General features: G+C 37.6%; 1 protein-coding gene across 3 annotated transcripts in view; it reads left to right on the top strand.

Moving 5' to 3' along the window:
- LOC136033277 (uncharacterized) overlaps positions 1–19,591 on the top strand; it is a 107,690-nt gene that overhangs the window by 32,326 nt on the left and 55,773 nt on the right. For all 3 annotated transcript variants that reach the window (XM_065714036.1, XM_065714034.1, XM_065714035.1), the window contains exons 3-4: positions 14,206–14,544; positions 17,655–18,079. In XM_065714036.1, the coding sequence (XP_065570108.1) occupies positions 14,206–14,544; positions 17,655–18,047 (732 nt within the window). In that variant the 3' untranslated portion in view covers positions 18,048–18,079. The remainder of the gene's footprint in view (positions 1–14,205; positions 14,545–17,654; positions 18,080–19,591) is intronic.

The raw sequence follows: 19,591 nt of genomic DNA, 5'->3' as shown, positions 1-19,591 counted from the left end.
AACCGGTGATCGGATCTCAATGAAATTTGATATTTACAAGGATATCGTGTCTCACAGCTCTTGTTTTAAATCCCGACCGGATCTGGTGACATTGAGGGGAGTTTGGGGGGCCTAAAATCATGGAAAACGTTAGATTGGAGGGATCGGGATGAAACTTGGTGGGAAAAATAAGCAGAAGTCTTAGATACGTGATTTACATAATTGGAACGGAGGTAATTCTGAAAAATTAGAAAAAATGACGTATTTTTAACTTACGAAGGAGTCATCGGATCTTCTTGAAACTTCATATTTAGAAGGACCTCGTAATTCAGATCTCTCATTTTAAATCTCAACCGGATCCTGCGTCATTGAAGGGGGGGGGGACCGGAAATCTTAGAAAATACTTAAAGCAAAGAGATCAGGATGAAACTGGATGGGAAGAATGAAAACCTGTCTAAGATACGTCCAAAATACGTGACTTACATAACCAGAACGGATCCACTCTGGATCCGGTGACATGTGGAGGAGTTAGGGGTGGGGGACCTAAAATCTTGGAAAGCACTTAGAGTGGAGGGATCGGGACGAAACTTGGTGGGGAAAATAAGCAGGAGTCCTAGATGCGTGATTGACATAACCAGAACGGATCTGCTCTATTTGGGGGAGTTGGGGAGAGGGTTAATTTTGAAAAATGAGAAAAAATGAGAAAAAAATGAGGTACTTTTAACTTACGAAGGAGTGATCGTTAATGAAATTTCATATTTCGAAGGACCTCGTAATTCAGATCTCTCATTTTAAATCCCGAAGGGATCCAGTGTCATTGGGGAGGGGGGGGGGGAAACACTGGAGAACACTTAAAGCAAAGAGATCAGGATGAAACTGGATGGGAAGAATAAAAACCTGTCTAAGATACGTGACTGACACAACCGGACCGGATCTGCTCTCTTTGGTGGAGCTGGGGGGGGGGATAATTTGGAAAAATGAGGTATTTGTAACTTACGAAAATGTGACCAGATCTTAATGAAATTTGATATTTAGAAGGATCTTGTGCTTTAAAGCTCTAATTTTAAATACCGACCAGATCCTGTGACATTGGTGGGAGTTGGAGGGGGAAACCGGAATTCTTGGAAAACGTGAAAATTGGGGTATTTTTATCTTACGAATAGGTTATCGGATCTTAATGAAATTTGATATTTAGAAGATACTCGTGTCTCAAAGCTCTTATTTCAAATCCCGACCAGATGTTTTGACATTGGGGGTCAAAACATGATGTTTTGAGTTGGAGTAGGAAATCTTGGAAAACACTTGGAGTGGAGGGATCGGGATGAAACTTGGTGGATAGGATAAGCAAATGCCCTTGATACGTGATTGACGTAACCGTACTAGATTCGCTCTCTTTGGGGGAGTTGGGGGGAGGCGTTCAGTGATTTGGCGAGTTTGGTGCTTCTGGACGTGCTAGGACGATGAAAATTGGTAGGCGTGTCAGGGACCTGCACAAATTGACTTTATAAAGTCGTTTTCCCAGATTCGACACATCTGGGGGGCTAAAGGAAGAGGAAAAATTAGAAAAAATGAGGTATTTATAACTTACGAGTGGGGGATCGGAACTTAATGAATTTTGATATTTAGAAGGACATCGTGACTCAGAGCTCTTATTTTAAATCCTGACCGGCATTAAGCTTCTGATTTTCCTTTGAAATTTATCTATTGATTCTTAGAATTTTGTTAGAGCTCATACCATATGAGCTCTTGGCTCTTAGCTCTTTTGGCCTCGTGACAAGTGCCATATGAGCTCTTAGCTCTTGTTTTTTATGGCACTTGGTATTAACCAAGTGACATATAGCGATCACAAATTCCGTCGGTCTCTCGGTCCTGGTTCTGCTACTTAAGGCACTTCCAAGTAAGCTAGGACAATGAAATTTGGCAGGCATACCAGGGACCGGACCAGATTAAATTAGAAATAGTCGTTTTCCCGATTTGACCATCTGGGGGGCGGGAGTGGTGGGGGTGGTTAATTCGGAAAAAATAGAAAAACAAAAGAATTTTTAACTTACGAACGAGTGATGGGATCTTAATGAAATTTGATGTTTGTAAGGATATCTAGTCTCAGAGCTTTTATTTTAAACCCGACCAGTTCCGATCAGATCTTGAAAAACGTTTAGAGTGGAGGAATCGGGATGTAACTTGGTGGGAAAAATAAGCAAAAGTCTTAGATACGTGATTGATATAACCAGAACGGATCCGCTCTGTTTGGGGGATTTGGGGGGGGGGGGAGGAGGAGGGTGAATTCTGAAAAAATTGAAAAAATGAGGTATTTTTAACTTACGAAGATGTGATCGGATTTTAATGAAATTTTATATTTAGAAGTACCTCGTAACTCAGATTTCTAACTTTAAATCCCGACCGGATCCAGAGTCATTAAGGGTGGGGGGTTTGGGGGGAGGGTAACTGGAAATCTTGGAAAACACTTAAAGTGGAGAGATCAGGATGAAGCTTGTTGGGAAGAATCAAAAGAAGTCCAAGATACGTGACTTACATAACCGGAATTGATCCGCTCTGGATCCGGTGACATCTGGAGGAGTTAGGGGTTGGGGACCTAAAATCTTGGAAAACGCTTAGAGTGGAGGGATCGGGACAAAACATGTTGGGAAAAATAAGCAGAAGTCCTAGATGCGTGATTGACATAACCAGAACGGATCTGCTCTATTTGGGGGAGTTGGGGAGAGGGTTAATTTTGAAAAATGAGAAAAAATGAGGTACTTTTAATTTACGACGGAGTGATCGTTAATGAAATTTCATATTTAGAAGGACCTCGTAATTCAGATCTCTCATTTTAATTCCCGACGGGATCCAGCGTCATTGGGGAGGGGGGGCGGAAAACACTGGAAAACACTTAAAGCGGAGAGATTAGGATGAAACTTGGTGGGAGGAATAAAAACATGTCCAAGATACGTGACTGACATAACCGGACTGGATCCGCCCCTTTTTGTGGAGTTGGGGGTAGGGAGTAATTCGGAAAAATTAGAAAAAATTAGGTATTTGTAACTTACGAACGGGTGATCAGATCTTAATGAAATTCGATATTTAGAAGGATCTTGTGCTTTAGAGCTCTTATTTTAAATCCCGACCAGATCCGGTGACATTGGGGGGAGTTGGATGGGGAAACCGGAATTCTCGGAAAACGTGAAAATTGAGGTATCTTTATCTTACGAATGGGTGATCGGATCTTAATGAAACTTGATATATAGACGGATTTTATGTCTCAGATCCTCCATTTTCAATTCGAATCGGATCCGGGGACATAGAGTGGAGGGATCGGGATGAAACTTTTTGGAAGAATAAGCACAAGTTATAGATACGTGATTGATTTAATTGGAACGGATCTGTTCACTTTGGAGGAACTGGGGGGTGTTGATTTGGAAAAATTAAAAAAACTGAAGAATTTTTAACTTAAGAACGGGTGACCAGATTGTAATGAAATTTGATATTTAGAAGGAACTCATGTCTCAGAGCTCTTGTTTCAATTCCCGACCAGATCTGTTGACATTGGGGGAGTTGGAGGGGGAAACCGGAAATCTTGGAAAACGCTTTAAGTAGATAAATCAGGATGACACTTGGTGGGTAGAATACGCAAATGTTTTAGATGTGTGATTGACGTAACCGTTAAAGATCCACTCTCTTTGGGGGAGTTAGGGGGTGGGGTTCAGTGCTTTTGCGAGTTTGGTGTTTATGGACGTGCTAGGACGATGGAAATTGGTAGGCGTGTCCAGGAGCTGCACAAATTGACTTGTTAAAGTCCTTTTCCCCGATGAAACCATCTTGGGTGCTGAAAGGAGAGGGAAAAGTAGAAAAAATGAGGTATTTATAGCTTGCAAGTGGGTGATCGGATCCTAATGAATTTTGAAATTTAGAAGGACCTCGTGTCTCAGAGCTCTTATTTAAATCCCGACCGGGATTAAGCCTCCGATTTTCCTGTTAAATCAATCTATTGATTTTTAGAATTTTTCTAGAGCTCATACCATATGAGCTCTTGGCTCGTCCGGCCTCGTCACAATTGCCATATGAGCTCTTAGCTGTTGTTTGTAGTTGAGCTCACGAATTAATTAGTAAAATCGAGAATGCACCGAAAATCTAATTTTATTAGCTTTAAAATTTAATGTAGTATTTAGGTGTTTGTTTACCTGCTGAAAACGGATCTTGGAAAGTGGCTAACCAATATGGTCTATGCTATTAGCATCATAAACAGCGCAATAGTACTAGAGATATGCGGGCTCAATGTATTACTTGTTTACTTTTTTTTGTTTTTATAGACCAGGGCATTTCGTGTATAAGGAGTAGTTGCAGAATCTTTGAAACGTGTTCAGTCGATTTGAAATTGAGACCTTTTTGACAGTCGAAAGTGATAGGAGGGCAACCATCCCCCCTCCCATGACAATCAATGCCCCAAAAATACCCAATAAAATTTTGAGATAGCCATTTTGTTCAGCTTTGTTGAAGGGTTCAGAAATTATATCTTTTTGGATGACTTATCCCCCCTACTGCTCTCAAAATCAGAGTTTGAAGTTTTTCCCCGGGGGCGCATAAGTTTATAGAAAGGATTGTCTTATTAAACATGAGTTTATAGTATGTTAAAACAAAACTTCGTAAAATAAAACTTTGGGTCGTATAAACTTCGGAGGGGGCTCGCTGGATTGGAAATCAGACATTTTAGTTCTTTTTTAAGAGTCAAAGTGATCGGAGACCAGCTAACCCCTCCCCTCCTCGCCATATTTTTTCCAAATGAATCCGATAGAATTTTTGAAATAGCCATTTACTGAAAAAATTGTCCAAAGATCACATTGCAAGGCCTCTAGGGTTGACGCAACCCCTCAGAATCTGGGGGAAAGGGTTGCAAGCTATACCCCAGGGGCATATAAGGTATTTATGGAAGGGATGGTCGTGTGAACCCTAAGTGGAGGCTCATTGAACTGCAAATGTATAGGTCTAGTTACCTTTTAAGATACAAAACTGGTGGAGGGCAACTAACCGGTGAAATATTTTGTTGAAACTACTAGGACATGCAACTCCTAGTTAAACTCAGGACATGAAACTCTTAAGGCTACAGCTATGCTATTGCCACAACTAATGTTATTAGTGCTACTCCTACTAATGTTTTAGTGTTAGAATATTTGAAACTAAATGAAAAGGTAGTAGTTCAATATGGTTGTGGAAAAGGTAGATCAGGAACGCCAGGAGCGTTAAGTTGAAACTCTTAGGGCTACTGCTACTACTACAATCATTAGTTGGACTAATAGAATATAAAGTAAAAACTTGCGAGAAATTTTAGTATGAATTAAAGCTAAATGAAAAGGCACAATGTAACTGTTGGTTTTCAAAGTGGTAAAGCGTATATTTTGACTAGTACCATGAACAAACCGTCCTTAGTGCTCGAAAAAGGAAAGAAAAAAAAAAGTAAAGTGAAATGCCAGAAACAATAACCAAGTCAAAGCAATGAAAAGATCATTCAGAAATTAGATCATGCAAACAGTCTTTTGCTAGCGATTGATGCAGTCTGTCTAATGACCGGATTTGGTTTCTTATTAGTTATTAAATAAAAAAAAACTAGTTTTTTTAACTGAAAGTAAGGAGCGACATTAAAACTTAAAACGAACAGAAATTACTCCGTATATGAAATTGGTTGTCCCCTCCGCAATCCCTCGCTCTTTGCGCTAAAGTTTTTAATTGTTTTAAAAAGTAGAATTGTGGCAAAGAGTCAAACTTTAGCGTAAAGAGCGAGGGATTGCGGAGGGGACAACCCATTCATATACGGAGTAATTTCTGTTCGTTTTAAGTTTTAATGTCGCTCCTTACTTTCAGTTAAAAAAACTAGTTTTTTTTATTTAATTTCTGAACGTTTTTGAGTTAATGCATGTTTGATTTTGGCTCTCCGCACATAAATTATTGAAATGAAATTAGTATTTTAAATTTTTTTTTTTTGGCTAAATGGCTTTCTCTGAGTTTTGATCAGACGATTTTGAGAAACAAGGGGTGGGGAAGGAGGCCTAGCTGCCCTCCAATTTTTCGGTTACTTAAAAAGGCTACTAGAACTTTTAATTTTTAACGAACGTTTTTATTAGTAAAAAATATACGTAACTTAAAAATTAACTTACGTAACAAACTTTTATATTCTTATATTTTTATTATGTGTACGAGGAGGTTTGTACCCTCGTTAATACCTCGCTCTTTACACTAAATCGTAAGTTTTCTCCCAATTCTTTAAGAATGACCCCTGAATCAAAAAGGCCGTAGAATAAATAGTTGAAATTACTAAAAATATTTTAGCATAAAGAGCGAGGTATTTATCTCCTCCTAAATACCTCGCTCTTTCTGCTAAAGTATTTTAGAACCCCTCATATGCGTAATAATCTCTGTTCGTTTTAAATTTCAATGCTATTCCTTACTTTCAATTGAAAAAACGTTTTCATTTATATATTTTCATTGTTTTTTTTTATAGTAATGCTAGAAAATCCTGCGCCCTTTTCATTGAATTTTTCTTCCCCCATGACAAATTCTTCCAAGGAAAGATCCTCCCACATAGCCCCCTCCCATCAACCCCACCCCCAAACCAAAAAATCCCCCTGAAAACGTCTGTACATTTCCCAATAACCATTACTATATGTAAACACTGGTCAAAGTTTGTAACTTGCAGCCCCTCCCCCAGGATTTTCTGGGGAGTAAGTCATTCCCAAAGACATAGTTATTATGGTTTTCGACTATGCGGAACAAAATGGCTATCTCAAAATTTTAATCCGTTGACTTTTGGAAAAAAAATAGCGTGGGAGGGGGCCTAGGTGCCCTCTAATTTTTTCGATCACTTAAAAAGGGCACTAGCACTTTTCATTTCTGTAAGAATGAGCCCTCTTGCGAAACTCTAAGACCACTTGGTCGATACGATGACCCCTGGGGAAAAGAAAGAAAAAAAAAACAAACAAATAAACACGCACCCGTGATTTGTCTTCTGGCAAAAAATACGAAATTCCACATTTTTTTTAGATAGGAGCTTGAAATTTTTGCTATTGAGTTCTCTGATATGCCGAATGCGATGGTGTGATTTTCGTTAAGATTCTATGACATTTAAGGGATGTTTCCCCCTTTTTTCCAAAATAAGGCAAATTTTCTCAGGCTCTTAACTTTTGATGACAAAGACTAAATTAATTGAAACTTATATATTTAGAATCAGCGTGAAAATTCGATTCCTTTGATGTATCTTTTAGCATCAAAATTCTGTTTTTAGAGTTCCGTTTGCTATTGAGCCGGGTCGCTCCTTACTACAGTTCGTTACCACGAACTGTTTAAAAAGAAAATAATTCGGTATTTCGGGGCTTCTGACATTATTACTCCTTTGCAGAAATTAGGCTCAAAATTGGAAAAGGATTATATTTTTTCTCTGGGCCCCTTCCACCTCTTAAATCGTTTATTTTCCCATTAGTTTTCACCTGTTTTCGCTTTATAGTTGTGTTATCTCTTGCAGTTCTTTCGTTAGTTGAGTTATGGTTGTGGTATATATGTTTTATCGCTCGTATAGTTGTGTTATTTTCAAATTATACTCCATAATAGAGAGGCTCCGAACACCCAGCATTGTATATTAACCTCTGAATTTGACGTTTTTTTCTAACGTGACCAGATTCGTCCTGCGCCCTGTGCCCTTTTCATTGAATTTTTCTTCCCCCATGACATATTTCTTCAAGGAAAGATCCTCCCACATAGCCCCCTTCCCTCAACCCTACCCCCAAAACCAAAAAAATCCCCCTGAAAACGTCTGTACTCTTCCCAATAACCATTATTATATGGAAACACTGGTCGAAGTTTGTAACTTGCAGCCCCTCCCCCAGGGACTGTGGGGGAGTAAGTCATCCCCAAAGACATAGTTATTATGATTTTCGACTATGTTGAACAAAATGGCTATCTCAAAATTTTGATCTGTTGACTTTGGGAAACAAATAAGCGTGGGAGGGGGCCTAGATGCCCTCCAATTTTTTTGGTTACTTAAAAAGGGCACTAGAACTTTTCATTTCCGTTAGAATGAGCCCTCTTGCGACATTCTAGGACCACTTGGTCGATTCGAGGACCCCTGGGAAAAAAAAAAAAAAAAAAAAACAAAACACAAATAAACACGCACCCGTGATTTGTCTTCTGGCAAAAAATACAAAATTCCACATTTTTGTAGATAGGAGCTTGAAACTTCTCCTTTTCGTTAAGATCCTACGACTTTTATGGGGTGTTTCCCCCTATTTTTCTAAATAAGGCAAATTTTCTCAGGCTCGTAACTTTTTATGGGTAAAATTAAACTTGATGAAACTTATATATTTAAAATCAGCATTAAAATGCGATTCTTTTGATGTAGCTATTGATATCGAAATTCAATTTTTTAGAGTTTTGGTTACTATTGAGCCAGATCGCTCGTTACTACAGTTCGTTACCACGAACTGTTTGATAGCAACCACGCCAATGTTGGGAGAGCGTAAAGTTAGAAAATAATTGTTGCTTCATGGTATTAAGAATAATTTAAGCTATTCCCTTTTTTCATGCAGACCCGGTGTACTTTACCCCCTCTCCCCTAATGTACAAAAACAAAGTCCAAATTATATAAGTCAATTGCATTCTGTCATCTGTCACTTGTTTTCCGGTTCTTGTTTCGTCACAGTGATTCAATTTACAGGAACACAGGTTGAATTAAGAGAGCCCTATTGGGAGAATAGCAGGGAAATATTTAATTCAGGCTATGTATTTCCAGATTAGAAGGGGACTAGGGGTACAGTATAGCGGGTGTGCATGCAAAATGTGTTTGCTATAATTATACTTTATTCTGTTTTCTAAGTTCACTTCATGTGTGTGGTCGTTATAATTAACTTCTTGGGTGTGGTCGCTATAATTATCATTTACCCAGATTTGTTCTAAACCGGCGAGTTTGCATTGTTTTCAGATTGTATAATTTTTTCCAGCAGAAAGTAAGGAGTGACATTAAAACTTAAAAGGGACATAAATTATTGCTTATCGGACAAAAAGGGTACTACATGTTATTCATCCCTCGATCTTTACGCTGAATTTTGAAGTTTTGACCCAATTCTTTATAATCTACTCCTTAATCAAAAAAGCTGCTGAATTGTAATAAGAAAATTCGAAAAAAAAGAAAAATTTAGTGTCTGAAATAACTTTTATACTCAATATCTGACCTTTATAATATCCTGCTGTAGAATCCCCATCTCAGTGTAAAATTTGTCTGCAAAATTCCCTTGAAAACTTTGCTTTCCAAAATTCTTTCTGTGGAATATCCTTCCCCCCTTGCCAAAAACAAATTTCTAAGGACTTTGGGGTGTCTTGTCATTCCCGGAGACATAGCTATTGGGTATTTCTATAATGCTGAATCAAATGGCTCTTCCAAATTTTTTATTAGATGATTTTTGGGGAAAAAGGAGCTTGGGCGGAGGCTAGTCTCCCGCCAATCTCTTTGGTCACTAAAAACAGGCCATAGAACTTCTGATGTTTGTTCGAACAAGCCTTATTCTGACGTTCCAGGACCATTGGCTTTATACGATCATCCCTGGGGAAAATTCAAATCGGATCCGTAATCTTTTTTCTGGCAAACAACACAAAATTTTCTTTGTAGATATGACCTAGAACCTTTTTTAAGAATGTTCTCTGACATGCTAAATCTAATGGTGTAATGTTTATTAAGATCATTTGAACTTTTCTCATTTCTGAAAATAAGGCAAATTTTTCTCAGAGTTGCGGCCTTTTTATGGGCAACAATAAAGTTAACGATTTTTGGTTATTTGGATTCAGCATAGAAGCCAATTCTTTGGTTCTATGAATTTTTATGTAAATTTCCTTTTTTACAGCTTCGATTACTTTTGGGCCGAGTCGCTCTTTTCTCACAGTTCGTACCACGAACTGTTTGATAAAGAAGAATGCTATTTTATTCTTGTTGCATTAAGTTATTAATCATAGGGTTGGTAAAAAAATATCTTATTATCTCTTTTATTCCTGTGTTCATATATTTATCTTTAAATTTCAGTTGCCTCCCTGAAAGGTTGTTTTTTGCCATTTATCGTGGTAATTGAAGTTGGTTTGTCAATCAAATTTTAATGATTTAGGTATGTGAAGGCATGGAAAGCCAAAGCAGTCAAGATCTTAACTTTTATTTTTAGACGTTAGAGAATTATTGGTGCTTTCGTGTTAGCCCAATAACTTTGAGGAAGTTTGCTCTGTTTGTCGTAAAACAGTGGAAATTTAATTTGAATGAATATCTTGACCCCATATCCCAGGGTCGTCCTCAGAAAATCATAAACATGTAAAAGAAGAAAAACTTACAATAACAAACGACCAATGAATCTAAAATGGAAATTTTTTCAAACAGTCCCAGCATCCTTACTTCAGCGAGGTTCAACCAGGACTCAACCTAAAAAAAAACTGCGTGATAGGGGAGAAAGGACATGAATAGACATGAAATTGAAGCACTTTGTATCTACCAAGTGACATATAGCGATCGTAATTTCTGTCGTTCTGTCGGTCCTGGTTCTGCTAGACTTCCAGATAAGCTAGGACGATGACATTTGGCAGGCGTATCAGGGACCAGACCAGATGAAATTAGAAATTTTCGTCTCCTCGATTCGACCATCTGGGGGGAATGGGGGGGGGGGCTGTTAATTTGAAAAAAATAGAAAAATGAGGTATTTTTATGGCACTTTACCAAGTGAGATATAGCAATCGCAAATTCTGTCGGTCGGCCTGTCTGTCGGTCTGTCCCGGTTTTGCTAGTTTAGGCACTTCCAGGTAAGCTAGGACGATGAAATTTTGCAGACGTATCAGGAACCAGGCCAGATTAAATAAAGAATTTTTCGTTTTCTCGATTCAATCATCTGGGGGGGGATGAGTGGGGGTCGGTAAATCAGAAAAATTAGAAAAACAGAGGTATTTTTAACTTACGAACGGGAGATCAGATCTTAATGAAATTTGATATTTGGAAGTATATCATGTCTCAAAGCTCTTATTTTAAATCACGACTGGATCCGATGACATTTGGGGGAGTTGGGAGGGCGGAACCTAAAATCTAGGAAAACGCTTAGAGTGGAGGTATCGGGATGAAACTTGGTGGGAAAAATAAGCACAAGTTCTAGATACAAGATTGACATAACTGCAACGGATCCGCTCTCTTGGGGGAGTTGAGAGGGGGGACGGGTAATTCTAAGAAATTGGAAAAAATGATGTATTTTTAACTTACGAAGGAGTGATCGGATCTTGATGAAATTAGATTTTTGGAAGAATGTCGTTTCTCAGAGCTCTTATTTTAAATCCTGACCGGATCCAGTGACAATGAGGGATTTAGGGGGGGGGACCCAAAATCTTGGAAAACGCTCAGAGTAGAGGGATCGGGATGAAAGTTGGTGGGAAAAATAAGCACAAATCCTAGATAAGTGATTGACGTAACTAGAACGGATCCACTCTCTTTGGGGGAGCTTCTAACTCCGAAAAACTAGAAAAAAATGAGGTATTTTTAAGTTACGAATGAGAGATTGGATCCTAATGAAATCTCATGTTTAGAAGGACCTCGTAACTCAGATATTTTGTTTTAATTCCCGACTGGATCCAGCGTCAATGGGGGAGGGGAGGGGGAAGTGGAACCGAAAATCTTGGAAAACGCTTATAGCTGAGAGATCAGGATGAAACTTGGTGGGAAGAATAATCAAAAGTCCAAGATACGTTACTGACATAATCCAACCGGATGCACCCTCTTTGGTAGAGTGGTGGGGGGGGGGGGGTAATTCGGAAAAATTAAAAAAATAAGATTTGTAACTTACGAACGGGTGATCATATCTTAATGAAATTTGATATTTACAAGGATACTTGTGATTTAGAACTCTTGTTTTAAATCCCGTTCAGATCTGGTGATATTGGGGGGGGATGTTGGAGGGGTTAGCCGGAATTCTCGGAAAACGTGAAAATCGAGGTATTGTACGAATGGGTGATTGGATCTTAATGGAACTTGATATATAGAAGACTCTTAATTCGAATCGTATCCGGGAACATGGAGGGTTGGAGGTGGAAAGAGTCATTGGACTGGATCCAGTGTCATTGGGGGGAGGGGGAACCGGAAATCTTGGAAAACGCTTAGTGGAGAGATCAAGATGAAACTTGGTGGGAAGAATCAGCACAAGTCCTAGATATGTGATTGACATAACCAGACTGAATCTGCTCTCTTTGGGGGAATTGGAGGGGATGTTAATTTGGAAAAATTAGAAAAATTGAGGTATTTTAAACTTAAGAACGGGTGACCGGAACTTAATGAAATTCGATATTTATAAGGAACTCATGTCTTAAGGCTCTTATTTTAAATCTCGTAAATCTCGACCCGATCTGATAACATTAAAGGAGTTGGAGGGGGGAACTGGAAATATTGGAAAACGCTTAGAACGGAGAGATCGGGATGAAAGTTGGCGGATAGGATAAGTAAATGTTGACACGTGATTGACATAACCAGACTTGATCTGCTCTCTTTGTGGGAGTTAGAGGGAGGGGTCCGGTGCTCTGGCGAGTTCGGTGCTTCTGGACGGGATAGGACGGTGAAAATTGGTAGGCGTGTTAGGTACATGTACAGATTGACTTGATTAAGTTGTTTTCGCCGATTCGACCATCTGGGGGGCTGAAGGGAGAGTAAAAATTTGTCAAAACGAGTTGTTTTTAACTTACGAGTGGGTGATCGGATCTTAATGAATTTTGATATTAAGAAGAACCTCGTGTCTCAGAGCTCTTATTTTAAATCCCAACCGGTATTAAGCCTCTAATTTTTCTTTTAAATTTATCTATTGATTCTTAGAATTTTGCTAAATCCTAGTAATCTTTTATGTACAGATCTAGAAAGACTTCTATTTTCGTGTACTAGTGTCAATACAGAGATTCTATTGCTGTTGAATAACCGCAGCTTCAACTTCAGAGAATACTTGCTAGACCTCAAAATACTATTTAATTAAGAGAATGCTGAACTTGAATGCGTAATTCAAAGGATCATCTCCCTGTTGCAACTGCCGTTTTGAGTTATTGTACTACCTACACTAGATACTTGAATTTACTGACTTCCTCTGTTTCGAGTTCCTCGAATTTAAGACCTGTTTGTAGCAAAGTGATAACGCCATTTCACATTACCTTGGATTTGCTCATATTGATCTGCAGGCCAGTTTGCTCCTCAGTCTTCCGTTGCATATTTTTCAGTCATCCATAAGTTCACTTCTGCTCTATTTGGCCGAGACACGGTCCCTTGAATCTATTATCCTGAGTACGAAAGAAGACTGTCAGATGAAAAAACCAGAATCAAGGAAAACCGAAGATTTGATTTTATTAGTAACAAAAGCAACTGCCCCTGTCCCTGTTCATCAAGCACCATTCTCAACTGAGGTTGCCGAGTGAGCCCTCGGATGATTTTGGCATCTCTGTATTCCACCGGTAGTTAGTCGAATTACCCCATATTGCATGGTTGGTCGCGTCCGAGGGGCAGATCTTGGACGAGGTGGAAGGGCAGTTTAAATAAGTTCCTCAAAATGACATACATTATCGTTAACAAGCCTCTCCCCCTCAGCTCATAGCTGCAGATCGGTACGGTTAAAGGACTAAGCTTGCGGCACACTCTACACCAATGGAGGAGGAGTCAAGTCAAGTAAAAGCCTACGAAAAGTCAATGTATCTAACTTGAAAACCAAATCTCTTGAAAGTGACTCTCCGATAAAGAGAAGTGTAAAGTGACTAGGAGAAAAAGCTTGCATAGATAGGTTTTAAAACCATACTGGCTACACGTGTTGTGAAAATTTTTCTTGTTTGGTTTGTCATTTTTGTTCTCTTCATTTTATTTATTTTTTGTACGGAAAAGTAGCCAACGTTTTTCAATTTCTCTGCTGGCTGATTAATCTGCTGTTCTGGTGTAAATATTTTACTTAACGAAAATGCGTCTTGATTCAGAACAAAATGCCACGAAAGCAAATTGCCCTATATCTCTGAAGACCGTAAATCTGGTTTAATTCGTATAAATCCTGGATGATTGTTAAGGAAATATTTGATGATAATCATTTAGATGTAAATCCACTTATTTAAATGGCGCAAAATTTTGTCATTCAAACTTTTTTTTCTGCTTTTTTCATCGTTCTCCTATTTCTTGTTACAATTTTTTACAATGATTTACAATTGTAACGCTTCGTTTTACAGGCGACTTTAATGAACAACTTCGTGACTTTGATCACTCTTCAGAGGTGTGAAGATCGTCTTTCCCCTCACGATGCGTTGGGCGATACTGGACGAGATCCTAAAATGCTTGAGTGCATGAAAGCAATTCTAGAGGAAATTAAAGCTCTCGATAAGAGGCTTGTCACACTAGATAGAACAACACAAGCTCTTGTAGATGGTGCATATAAACATGGATCAAACGCCTGTCATATTGCAGACCAAGCTGAAGCTATTAGGGGACGATATGCAGACCTTCACCAGCAGCTTGAAGAAATATGTGCTGCTTTGCAAGTGGCATTTGGAGCTGCAGCTCAATTTTCGGTCAGTTTCTATTTTAGTAAAATAATTGAAAGTATATCATTCCTAAGTAGAGGTGTCATTTGAGGTTCTCAGGCTGAGACTATACTCAGTCTTAATAGAAAAAGAAGGTTTTTATTCTTGTCGTAGTAAGTGCTCCACTGACCCTCAGGAGAGTTAATTCACTAAATTATTGGGGGAGGGGTATATGTTTTTAAAATTGAGATAAGGGATTTTTTTTTTCAATGTAAATACCAAAAAAGATGTTTTTTTTTCCTAAAATATGTAACGTATCCTTGTGGAACTGTGCTTGGACGCAGTTAAACTGGAATAGACTTGGAAAATCCAATAATACAAATTTTTAAACTTAGTGAAGGAAGAATTTTGTCATTATACTGTTTTAGTTCAGAAGAGGGAATTATTATTATAATTATTGTTATCATTGGATGAGCTTAAATAATTATTGAAGCTCTTGCTACAAAGGCATATTGCATCCACTTCCAAACACAGGGGGCTATTTGGGCCTTTTCGAGCTTGGTAATTTGAAATAGGACTCGTCTATCTGTTTTTCCTTGGCATAGAAGCCTTCCGTGGTAGTGCCAAGGTATCCACCATTGTTTCCTTGAAGTTGAGAACCCTACTCACCAGCTTCAGACCGGCTTGGGCAGGAAAGATTGAAGGGGAGAGCCAGCGATCAGCGGCTGTAGTGCTTGATCGTCAGAACTGGTTCTAATAATGAATCTCTTTTCCCCACCTTGGATTGTTCTTCAAGGTATATTTTCTTATGCCACAGTCAGCCCTTCAGGTGTCGAGGAGGATTGACCGCTTGGGCAGCAATTACTGACCTCAATCTGTCCAGTCTCGGCAGGGTATCCCAAAGAATACTCTGCCTTAGGGTCAAGGTGCTGGCAAAAACGGCCAGTGGCTACACGTTGACTGATATTAGCAGTAGCAGGTCTTTATTTGTTCCTACTACTCCAGGGTCACACGAGAATGTTGGTTTCCGCCCTCCCACCAAGGGGTTGATAAACTGATTCCTCCCATAAAGGTTGATAAATTGATCTGTTTTCGCAGCTAGTTGAGAAGGGAATGTTATACTAAGATTACAATTTTTGTATTCGCTTTCAGTTTAATTACACCCCTCCCTCCTATTGCATGGACATAGTCCTTTATCGAATATTAAGTTCGCTAGGTTTTCTTCCTTTTTTCCTTATTTATGAGTCTAAGTAAATATTTTGCTGTTGCATTGTTTATTTCATAAGATGGAATAAACTAGACTGTAACCTAAAAAATGGACAAAAAGACAACATATCCCTCGTAACCTTCTGTAAAAATATTTATTCTAAAATAAAAAATCATCATCTACACATGTTTTTTTTATTATGTTTGTTGTTTCTCAGAGCCAACCCTCAAACCATCCCTGGGGGGAGGAGTCTCATCCCTCACTAAAATATCTTGAAAGAATGCCACACCAACTTATTCTTGAGAGTGATATGTAGTGGTGAGGTTTTAAAAGTACCGCTTTTCATTACAGACGGAAACGATAAAGGGGATGCTTTCGATAATACAAACGAATAATATTAGAAAGTCTTACACAACAATTATGAACATTGAAACTAGAAAAGTATATTAGCATGACAAAAAATAAAATTTGTGTGTGTTAAGCGTCTTATTAGAAGAAAAAAAAATGAAAACATTTTATAGCTTATTAGTCTAATGAAAGTATTGTAATTTCAAGAACAGTAAAATGGACAAAAACAAATAAATACAAGTATATAATATTTTATGAAAATTCAAGTTATTTACCGAAAGTTATTAGCTTAAATTTAAAAGAAAAAAACAACAAAAAAAATGCAAGTTCGTAGCATTTATGAAACTTCTGAGTTACCTACCGAAAGCTATTCATCCTGTGAAATTTCTGCAATAATAATAAAAATGTATGGCTGACTGTACTGTATCTTTTGTCTAATTTACTTTTTTCCATGTTTGCAATTTGTTGTCTTAATTTTTAACCGCGGTGCATGTAAACTAGGTGCTGGAATATTTGTCAACAGTATCAAAACAACCTCGTTTTGTTTTGCTGATGTTCTGCTGATCCTCCCTGTTATAAAAAACCTAACAAAAGGTTTTGACAATTATCTCAGATACCTCCTGTAGGTGTGACAGCGAAGATTCCAGATGTTTATTTGAACTTTCCATCTAAGATCAAATAAAAATGCAAAGCCAATAGAAGATAAATAAAAGGCTGGTCTCATGTAGCTTTTTACGGTGTGGATTTACCAAATCGTTGTTGATTTGCAAAGAACGGTGCCGATTTGAGCTGGAAAAATTTTCAGATATTCATTGTCAGTTTACAAAAACAGTTTCAAATTTCATCATGATTATAAAAAAAGTCTTCAATCCTCAGCAGCAAAAATCCCTCTCTTCAGCAGAAAAATCAAAGAATTAAATAATAATAGTAATCAAACAGTTAATAATCAAAGAACTTCATAATTTAATAAGGAAAAGGCTTAAAATGTAATGAAATTTTCTAAATGAAATAAAAAATTAAAAAGAATAAAAATTTCAATCATGTCAATCAACTTAATAATAATGATAAAAGAACTAAATAGTAAGTTGAGATCAATCATCCAACTAAGATAACCTACAGTTGACTATTGATGTCCATGATGTTTAGATTTGAATATCTCGCTAAAACGCACTATTTTTGTACTACTATCGTTTGCCCACTGAGCTGGTGAATTCTGTTCCTGAAAAAGTTACGTTTGTCTGGCCCTTAAGGAAAGTTTAAAAGAACCCTGAAAAGAGAGAGTTGAGCATCGTGTCTCCACTGATTTAAAACGAAAGCAGCTTTAGAAAGTTTAAGTGGTCTTCAGAATCTTTGCTGCGGTTTGCGAAAACCAATTTTTTCACTGAAGACAGCCTTGTTTGTGTTCTGGTTGTACATCTGTGTTGCACAACGCGGCCAAAATGGTGTAAACAGCCCAGTGTTTTTTTTTGCTTTATCAACAAGGCATTGGGCTACCGGAAATGATACCGCCAGTATCTGTTGCCGGGAACCCTTTTCGTGAGTCTTCAAGGAAAACAGCCTTTTGTTTACGGAAAAAATGTGATACTTATTAATTGTTTTATAGGAGGTGCTCAAATCTGTCACAGTTGATCTATCTTCATTGGAGCAAGAATTTGACAGTATGGAAGCACCGGCTCGGTTGTTGCCAGTTGTTCAAACACAGCTGGATCAGGCGGCTGACTTTTTCGCTGGGTTGCAGCAGTACCATGACCATCTTGAGGAGACTCGCAGCGCAAGTGAGAAACTGACAAAACAGGGGAGAGATATTCAATCAAGTACAGATCAGATTACGATTATGGAAAAGCATATACTCAAGCTGGAAGAGAGATCGAAAGCTCGTAATGATGAATTGGAAAGAGTTCTCGGGAAATTGAAAAGTTTCTATGGACTGTTGGATAAGGTTTTGATCAATATTGAAGATGCTTCCAATGAAGAGGTGAAGTTTAAAGCTGTTTAAAGCTGATCAGGCAGCAACAAGCTGAGTTCAAGGTATGAACAGATGTTTTTATTTAATGATTTTCCCTTGTTTTTTTCTCATTTTTAGTTTTTTGGTGTATTGCAATGAAAAGATGACAAAAGTGGAAAATTGTGAGTGGGAAGTTGGAAATTGTAAGCGGGAAAGTGGAAAAAATAACAAAAGTGGAAAATTATAGATGGGAAAGTGGAAAAGATAACTGGAGTGGGAATTTGGGCATTGACTTGAAATTTTGGATTTTTTTTGTCGTCTTATGGCTTCCAGAGAGAATTGGAGAGGGGGGGGGATAAAATCATTGCTTGTAATGGATAATATCCGATTTAGAGGGATTGTTGGTTACTTTGAAGTCTGAGATCGTAACCCGTATAAATTTTTCCAAATGTTCACCGAAGAGTCTAGGGGAATACCTGTTGATAAATGTGTGAACTGAATGAGAAATCATTCAGCCAAAATATTTGACAAGTTCGGCTAGATACTATTTACATCTTGGAAACATATCGAGGAGGGATGAACAGATTTTTTCTATTTCATTCTTTTACCGTTATTCTTTTATTATTCTTCTTATTTGTTTCCTGTATCACAATGGATAAATATAAAAAAAAAAACGTGAGAAATTTTAAGCTAGTTAATAAGTCATGAAAAAAAAGACAGTTCCTCTAAGATTTCACCCAATTTAAGTTAATCGATTGGAAACGCTCGTAGAAGAATATAAAATACATTTTGCATATTTATATATATGTTATATGTGATGTTATGTATGGTGTACGTGATATAATAACGCATATACATTGTTACATTGATGATGAATTGAGAAAAGTTGAAATTTTTATTTTTTTTCAAATTTCAAATTTTAAATTAATTCTGTCCATGATTTTTATTAGCAAAAAAAACTATAACCTGTGGGTGATCTATTGATAGCCAATTATTCACATTTTGAAAATATAACAGATTTAGTATGAATTTCGTCTTTTTTCGTATAAGTTTACATTAAAATTATCTCAACAAATATTTCGAGCGAAATTGGAGAAGGGGAGCAATCGTTTTGACCGACCAAAATCGATATCTCAGGTGAAATCAAAACAGCTGGATTAAAAATACGGTAAAATTTATATTGATCATAAATTTTAGTTTAGTACTTCAAAAAAGGTAAAGTTCAAAATAAAATGTAAAAATTTATAATTAAAATGTCCTAAAAATTGATGACTGTAAAATTAAAGGTCTCGGAAATGTTTCATTTTTATATTTCCTGTGAAACACGTGGGTTTACTACTATTCTAGAGATCATGGATAATAATAGTTTCAGGTTAGTTTCATGGGTAACATATATTCACCAAGCTGGAAGTTATGACATTACTTAAAGAGGCCCTAGATGGTCAACCATTTTGATCAAAAGTTTCCGTTAATCGATTGATGTGTGCTTTTGAAGGTTGTCTTGAAGGTTTTGCTTCAAGCTTCAATCGAATGTTCAATCAAAACCTTCAATCTCGATTGAAGCTAATCTAACACCTGTGTGGTCAAAATGATTG

The sequence above is a fragment of the Artemia franciscana genome, chromosome 11 (assembly GCF_032884065.1).
Source record: "Artemia franciscana chromosome 11, ASM3288406v1, whole genome shotgun sequence".
Taxonomy (NCBI): Eukaryota; Metazoa; Arthropoda; class Branchiopoda; order Anostraca; family Artemiidae; genus Artemia; species Artemia franciscana.
Note: the sequence above shows the minus strand (reverse complement) of the source record. Positions and strands in the feature narration are given on the sequence as shown.